This window comes from Arachis ipaensis, chromosome B9, assembly GCF_059453495.1.
Source record: "Arachis ipaensis isolate K30076 ecotype BB chromosome B9, ASM5945349v1, whole genome shotgun sequence".
Lineage (NCBI taxonomy): Eukaryota > Viridiplantae > Streptophyta > Magnoliopsida > Fabales > Fabaceae > Arachis > Arachis ipaensis.
In genome coordinates, this window is record NC_142444.1 from 117,351,955 (window position 1) to 117,360,794 (window position 8,840).

Sequence of the window (8,840 nt, forward strand, 5' to 3'; positions counted from 1 at the left end):
AAATCCTTCCGAATTTGTGCTACAATTGAAAATATGCTTCTTTGGCTTTAAAATTGCTAATTTTTAATCCTCTGTTATTACCATTCGATGTCCTGATATGTTTGTTAAGTGTTTTCAGGGTTTATACGGCAGGAATGGCTTAGAATATGGAAAAGAAGCATGCAAAAGTGGAAGGAACACAAGAAATCAAGTATTTCAGAATTTGGTAGCAACGCGCAAGCATGGACGATGCGTACGCGTGACTGGTGCAGCAGACAAATGATGCGCACGCGTGGCTGACGCCTACGTGTGGCCAGTGAAAAGTCAAGCGACGTGTATGCATGGCTGACGCATACGCATGACAAGCGTCACGTGCTGCAATTAACAGAATTCGCTGCGGGCGATTTCTGGGCTGATTTGGACCCAGTTTCAAGGCCGAAAATGAATATTAGAGGCTGCAAAGTGGGATGAATGGGGGGAATCATTCACTTTTCATTCATTCACAATTTTAGGTTTTAGATGTAGTTTTCTAGAGAGAAAGGCTCTCTCCTCTCTCTAAGTTTTAGGGTTTTTAGTTTTATTTCTTCTCCAATTCAGATTTCTATCTTGCTTTAATTTAGTTTATCTTCTACATTCTATTATTGTAGCATCTTAGTTTATCTTCTCTTGTTGATTTCTTTATTTTCCCAATTTAGTTTATAAACTTTTCATGTTAGATTCAATTTCCTTTTAATGCAATTTGAGGTATTTCATGTTTATTGCTTCTTTCTTCATTTGTTATTATTGATTCTTTGTAATTGTTGGTCTTAGATTTTACATTCTCTTATTATTTTTCTATGCTTTTATTTTGTGTCTTCCAAGTGTTTGATAAAATGCTTGGGTGGATTTTAATTTAGATTTTTATGTTCTTGACTTGGATTGATTATTTAGAGACTCTTGAGTTATCAAAAGTCTTTTGTTGATTGGTGATTGAAGATTGCCGGTTAGCTTGAACTTCACTAAATCTAGTCTCTCACTATGAGTTGACTAAGACTTGTAAACTCAAGTTGATTGTATGCGCTTGACCTTTCTCCAATGGTTAGAGGTTAACTAAGTGAAGGCAATTCACATTAACCATCACAATTGACAATGATAATAAGGATATGACTTCTAATCCTCTTTCCTTGTTAAGAGCTTTCGTAATTATTACTTTATTTTCTTACCATTTTTACTTTCTTGTCTCTTAATTCAAAAGCCCCAAAAAAGTTTTCCCATAATCAATAGTAAATACACTTCCCTGCAATTCCTTGAGAGACGACCCGAGGTTTGAATACTTCGGTTAATTTTATTGGGTTTGTATTTGTGACAAACAATCTAAACATTGATTGAGGTTTAATTGTCGGTTTATAACTATACTTGCAATGCGATATTTTTGTGAAAATCTTTACCGACGTTTTTTCTCTGTCAAATTTTTAGTGCCGTTGCCGGGGAATTGTAAATGTGTGCCTTATTATTGGTCATTGTGAATATTGCGAATATGTTTGCCTTTTGTTTCTTTGTTAGTTTTTGCTAGTTTTAGGAGTTTATTTTCATTAGTCTTTGTTAGTATTTGTTTTTTTTCCTCTTGCTATCATGAATTCTTACCCTTTTGGCTATGATTGGGGTTACAATTATATTGTAGGAAGTGGAGATTACAATGAAGGCTTGCATCAAGGATGGGACAATCAAAGATGGGAGGAGCCACAAGGATTTGATCAACCCTCTTGGCAACAACCTCCTCCAATGTACTATGAGCAACAACCATTCCATGATGCATACCAAGACAATGGCTATGGTGGACATCCTTGTGACTACCAACAACCACCACCATATGCCTATGAACCCCCTCCTCAATATAGCCCTCAACCACCATACTCACAAGCCCCTTACAATCAAACACTTCCATATGACCCTAACCTATATCCACTATACCAACTGCCTTACGAGCCATATGAACCATATATAAAGCCACCCCAATTCCAATCCAATTACTCCCAAGAACCACCACCTCAATATACACCACCTCCAATGTATGCGAACTTTCAACCACAAGATGAATTTTCCTTTCCACCACAACCCTCTATAGGGGAATGTCCATATCCATCAATCCAAGAGCAATATGATCCTAATTATGTTAGCCAAGTGGAACAAGAGCCACGAGATCATTTTAAGGAAGCAATGGATCGATTTCAAGCGACCATCCATCAAATGGAGCGAGAGGAAGGCCGAAAAGCACACGAAGCTCTCATGGCTAACATTGCCAACACAAGAGCCACCATCGACCCATGGGACTCATGCAACAAACAAAGCATTTCAACGGATGAATGTGAAAAGTCAACCGAAGAGCGGAGCATGAAGAAGATCTTGGAATCTCAACTTGAGAACAAGGGACTGGAGTGTGTTGTGCCACAAGTGGAAAAGATGGAGAGTGTTGAATCGCCACCTCCTTATCACGATGAACCACCTTCCTATCGTGAACCCTTCCTCCCAAGCAATGAACCCTCATATCCACTCCAATCTTCAATGGATGAGACTCTTGGTATCCTTCTTCAAGGGCAAAGAGAGATGCAAAGAACGACACTAGATTTCATAGCTACCTTGACCGAGCTAGTAGATAATTTAGCCTCCCTACGCTTCGACACTCAAAGTACTCCCATGGCCGCATGTGGAGAATCTAATGAGGATCGTAGCATGAAGGAGAAATTAGAAACTCCGGTGGAAAATGAAGAATGTGACTTTGTATTGGAACAATTGGAGGAAGCTGTAATTGTTGAAGAGGATGAAGGGGTCGAAGACTTAGGAGATGCTGAACCTCCATGGGAATCTAGAGTTGTAGAGTATTCCTCTAAGAAGCTTGAAATTAATGTTGAGGAGGGTAGTGTACAACCTCCAAGGCATATTCCCTTTGAAAAATTGGATGGAATAGATCCAGAGGCAAGTTCCCTTGGTGATGATGATCATGAATCAAGTCCTCCTAGTGATGAATTTGCATCCACAAGTGAACTCCGTGAGATTGAAGAACCTTCTCCCGATAAAATATTGAGGTAGATCTCTCTCAACCTCATATTTATGGTTTGAGTGACGGAGAAGATTTAGATGAATTTGGTGGGAAAGAGCTTGAAAGTGAAGAATCTTCTCAAAAAGTGGAAGTCCTTCGACAAGGTTGGACGGGAGTTGAATATGCTTTGTCAAGATCGTTGGAGACTTCTCTACCTAGGTAGCCATCTACACCTTTATTTGAGTGGGTAAAACTTATCTCTATTAGCTTTATTGTCCCACTTGAGTATGGTATGCTTGAAACGGATGGTCAACTTAGGAGGCTTTGTGGAATGAAGCATAAGAGAAGGATGTTTAGGGGTTGGAGTTACAAATCATGACTCATCAAGGTTGATATTTCAAGAGCTAGATGCGAGGGTTGGACTAGTGATCAATTGGTTGGATCTAAGAGAAGAGTTTGGTACTTCATTGAGAATTTGGATTGCTTGCCACCCGGTTGGAACAATGATGATCCACTTAAAGACGGGTGTAGAAACAAGATTTCGGATACCGGCATACAACAGGAATTACTTTGGGAGCTCAAAGCTTGTGAAGAACTTTATCAAGGCTTGGTGAATTTACTTGGAAATTTTGGAGCTTATTGGAAGTCCAAGCGTTGGTGGAAGTTTCAAGATGAGTTCAAGAACAAGCCACCATGACAAGGAGCTCACCAAATGTCCAATTTAAGCACTTTAACTAAAAGTGCTAGGTGGGAGACACCCCACCATGGTAAATTCTTCTTATTTTCTCTTTTATTTATATTAGTAATAAGTTGAATTTTCAATTTTAGTTGGGTTTATTTGGTTTAAGTTGTGGTTTCACCTGTTTAATAATGTTTGGCATTAATTTGATAGCTTGTTGGTTCAAAAAAAATAAGGTGTCCCATGCGCGCGCATGGCCGACACGCACGCGAAATATTGAATGCTGCAACCTCTGGTGTGAAAACCAAAGAGTTGTGCCGAAATCATGCGGATGGGGTGCCAGGCGCACAACCCAACCCACGCGTGCGCCTCGCTGACGCGTACGCGTCATTTTCATTTCTAGCCTTCCATGTGTAGGCGTGACCGACGCGCACGCGTCGCACCTAAATGCTGCCCCAGTACAAATTCCCGAGAGTCGTACAACAAGTGTGCTAAAACTGTGCGTTTCGCAAAATTTTTCTTCACGCGTACGCGTCATATTCCTTTTTCTAACTTCACGCGTTCGCGTCGACGACTGATATAAGAAAATTGTCAGTATAGAATTTCACAAAAATAGTTACGTTGCAAGTATAGTTCTAAAGCAACAATGAATCCTCACATCAAAGTTAATATGGTTGTCACTGGTTCAACCCCAATAAAAATAAACCGAAGTATTTAAAGCTCGAGTCATTCTCCCTAGGAATTATAATGAAGTGCTTTATTATTGACTATGAAGGAATGTTTGGGGTTTTTGTAATAAAGAACAAGAAATGTAAATAGCAAAAGAAATAAGCTAACAACTAAGAAAGCTCTTGCAAGGGATGAGAACTAGAAGTCCTATCCTCATTATCATCATCAATTGCGACAAGAATTGTCCATTGCTCCCACTTAGTTAACCTCTAACTATGAAGGAAAGTCAAGTGGATGGAATTGGCTCTTGTCCACAAGTCCTAGTCAAATCCTAAGGAAAGACTAGCTTTAGTGGCATTCAAGTCAATTAGCAACTTCCAATTATCAATCAACAAAAGAGTTTGATAACTCAAGACTCTCCAATTACTCAACCCAAGTCAAGAGAAGAAAAATCTACTCTAAAATCCAACCAAGAATTTTGTCAAACAATTGGAAGGCATAAAAGGCAAGCATAATAAAGTGCAAGGAAAATAAATTCTACAACTACTAATTGAAAGAAAATAACAATAACAACTCAAATCAACAATAAAATAACATAAAATATAAATTGCATTAAAAAGGAAACCAAATCCAACAAGAATTCATAAACATAAAAAGAGGCATAAAAGGGGAAGTTAACACTACAAACTAAGAGAATGAAGATGTAAGAACAAGAAATTATAAAGAAAAAGTAGATAAAAGCAAGAATTAAACCCTAAATCTAAGATACAATTAACCTAAAACCCTAATTCTAGAGAGAAGAGGGAGCTTCTCTCTCTAGAAAACTAAACTACATGATGCTAACCTAAAACTTATTGCTCCTCCCTTGTCCAATCTTCAATTTTGCATGAAATAGCCTCAGAAACGCGTTGGATTTGGGACTGGACAGCTCAAAAATCGCCCCAGTGAATTCACTTTAATGGGGTCACGTGCCACTCGTCACTTGCAGAATTCCTCCTCATGCGTACGTGTGGCTGACGTGTGCCCGTGGCTTGAAGATCTCCTTTCACTTGTGCGCGTGGGTGAAGCGTACGCGTGGCTATGAATTCTCCAAATGCTAATTTCTTTACAAATTTTCCACTTTGCATGCTTTTCTCTTCACTTCTTCCATCCAATACTTGCCTTATGAATCTAAAATCACTTTACAAACATATCAAGGCATCGAATGGAATTAAAAGTGAATTAAATTTATCAATTTTTTGGCCTAAAAAGCATATTTTCACTCTTAAGAACAATTAAAGGAGAATTTACAAAACCATGCTATTTTAGTGAATAAATATGGGAAAAGTTGAAAAAATCCTCTAAATTCAACACAAGATAAACCCTAAAAATGGGATTTATCAACCTCCCCACACTTAAACAATAGCATGTCCTCATGCTAAATCAAGGAGGATAAGAAACGGTATGAACATTTATTCAAGGTAACTACCTATATGCAATATATCTACATGAAATCTATCTAAGTACATATAACTACTTGGTCAAAACAAATCGACTCCCAAGAATACATATACGAATACGAGGGCTAAGGAAATCATGATCAAATCAACTCCACAATTGAATTGAGTTATTGAAAGGAATTTACAAACTTGCAAGAAAAGAAATAATAGTAGGTGGAAACATAGAATTGAGCAATCGAACCCTCACCGGATGTGTATCCGCTCTAGTCACTCAAGTGTTTAGGGTTGATTCACTCAATTCTCCTCTAATCATACTTTCTAAGATTTATTTTTCATCTAACAATCAACAATTATTCAATGCATGCATACATATATCATGAGGTCTTTTCATAGGTTGTAATGGGGTTACGGTCAAGGTAGGGTTATATATGGCTAAGTGAGCTTGAAATTTGAATCTTTGATTAACTTAAGCTCTTACCTAACCTACAACCTATACAATTCAAATACAAACCTAACTACCCATTCTTCACTTTTTCACACTCTCATGCATTCTCTTTTTTATCACAACACATATGCATGGCATTTTTGTCTCCTTTTTATTGCTTTCTTTTTCTTTTCTTTTCTTTTTCATTCATTTTCATTTTTTTAGAGTATATACCCATTTTGGTCCTTAAAGAATTTCAGACCAGACATTTTAGTCCCTAACTAATATTAATAACTCGATTGGTCCCTAATAATTAATTCCATCAGTCACTTTGGTTTTTGGCTCCGTCAACTCTAACGGAAGACAAAATGGTCCCTAAAAACTATAACATGGGATAAAATGATCCCTAACAACTCTAACAAGGGACAAAATGATTCCTAACCCCCTTTATTCGAAAATGACACTGTTCTTCCCCAATTTTTATCATATCTCACAAAACCCTAACATTCATACTCTACTTCTTCACCTTCACAGTTTTCTTTTCCATCTTTTCCTTCCTCCTCTTTAGCTCCAAGATTAAGCCATGGTATAATTGTCACACGTGTCGCACCTACCTCAACATGTCATAGACCACACACTTCCTAAATCTTTGTGACTGGTACATCCACCTCCTCTGCACTTCACCCACCAAAAGCATCCACTTCCATGTCTTCGATAACATCACCTTCAACCCCGACAACGTCCACAACATCCTCAAAATCAAGTTCCACAACTACTCCAAGGGCACGCCTTTCTTCACTCTCCGGCAAGAAATATAGATTGTTGGACATTAAGACATCATGAGAAGATTCTCCTTCGACATCATATGCAAATTATCATTTGAAATAGACACCGAGTGCTTCATTCCTTCTTTTCCAGAGTCCAAGTTGACAGACAATTTCGACCTCGCATCCAAGCTATTAGTACAATGAGCAATGTCGCCGTTGTCGCTCATATGGAAACTGAAGCGATTACTGAACATTGGTTCAGATAAAAAGCTGAAGGAAGCGATCGGAGTGGTAGACAATGTGGTCATGGAGATGATAGGGCAGAGGAGGATAGAGATGGCAACGACGACGATGGGCCTTAACAAAGCAGACTTGCTGTCTAGATTCATGGGATCCATCGAAGACCACAACTAGTTGAGAGACATAGGCATTAGTTTCCTAAGTATGAATTGGTTGAGAACAAGTTGATGATTTTTTTCTTGTGAACATTAAATTTGTAGAGTGTGCATTGTGTAGTTTGAAGTTACAGTGTTAGACTGTTAGTGTTATGCGAGATATAATGGAAATTGGGAGAGAACAATATCGTTTCCAAACAGAGGAGATCAGGGACCATTTTGTCCACTGTTAGAGTTGTCAGGGACTATTTTGTCCTCTGTTAGAGTTAACGGAGTAAAGGACCTAAGTGACTGACGGAGTTAATTGTTAGGGATCAATCGAGTAATTAATTTTAGTTGAGGACTAAAGTGTTCAATATGAAATTCTTTGAGGACCAAAACGGGTATATACTCTTTTTTTATATATATGTATATTTTTTTTCTTTTTCTTTTTTTTTTCTTTTTAAACTAAAAATATATACAAGAGCATCAATGCATATGGCATTTAATATATGAGTATAAACCCAATTCCCAAGATCTTCAATGAAAATACAAAACATACTTTTACCACAACCAAAGTCCCAAGTTTCCACACACTTGAATGATACACACACTCACTAGCCTAAGCTAATCAAAGATCCAAATTAAGGGCATTTATTGTTTTTCGCTTTAAGGCTTGTAATGTGCTAAAATTAAGAATAAGAGGGGATTAAAATAAGATCAAAATTGGCTAACAATGATTGATGAAAGGTAGGCTATTTGGGTAAGTGAGCTAAATGAAATGATGGCCTCAATCATATAAATACATGTATACATGGAATAATGGACATAAAGAATAAAAAAAATCAAAGATTACAATCATAGAAAGAGAATGATCACACACAAGAACGAAAATAGTGGTTATATGATGTAACCACATAATTAGGCTCAAAACTCACAAGGTTGTGTGTTTTCAGCTCAAAAACATGTTCCACAATGTATATTCAAGCAAGTTTAATGAAAAATTTTTACTCAAATCAATTGGGATGCCAAAGCCCTATTGAGAATGTTTTTCTTGGAGAATTTCATTATTTTAACTAAGCAAAACTATAAAATGCATCTAAAAATTCTAAAAGACCTAATAATAAAAGAAATATAAAATGTGGAACTGTTAGGATTAGAAATTTGTCACCCAAAAATGACCGTTTCGGTCGGACGACCTCCCCACACTTAAAAGTTTGTACCGTCCTCGGTGCATTCAAAGATGAGCAAGGGGGATATGGTGAATTTTTGGATTGCCACCTTCAGCTAGTGGATCAACTGGTTGCTACATGTTCTTTCTTCCGCTTCTCTTGTTGCTTGATGAGCGGATAATTTATACCCTTTTGGCATTGTTTTTACATAGTTTTTAGTATGTTTTAATTACTTTTTATCATATTTTTGTTAGTTTTTATTCAAAAATCATATTTCTGAAATTTACTATGAGTTTGTGTGTTTTTCTATAATTTCAGATA

The 8,840-nt window shown here is 37.3% G+C and overlaps 1 protein-coding gene across 1 annotated transcript; it reads left to right on the forward strand.

The window, feature by feature from the left end:
• The first annotated feature begins 1,590 nt into the window (after positions 1–1,590).
• Positions 1,591–3,586, forward strand: LOC148546049 (uncharacterized). The gene is made up of 3 exons (XM_088499125.1): positions 1,591–2,254; positions 2,366–2,760; positions 3,527–3,586. Exons 1-3 carry the CDS (start codon positions 1,591–1,593, stop codon positions 3,584–3,586), a joined length of 1,119 nt encoding a protein of 372 aa, XP_088355251.1.
• Positions 3,587–8,840: the final 5,254 nt, after the last annotated feature.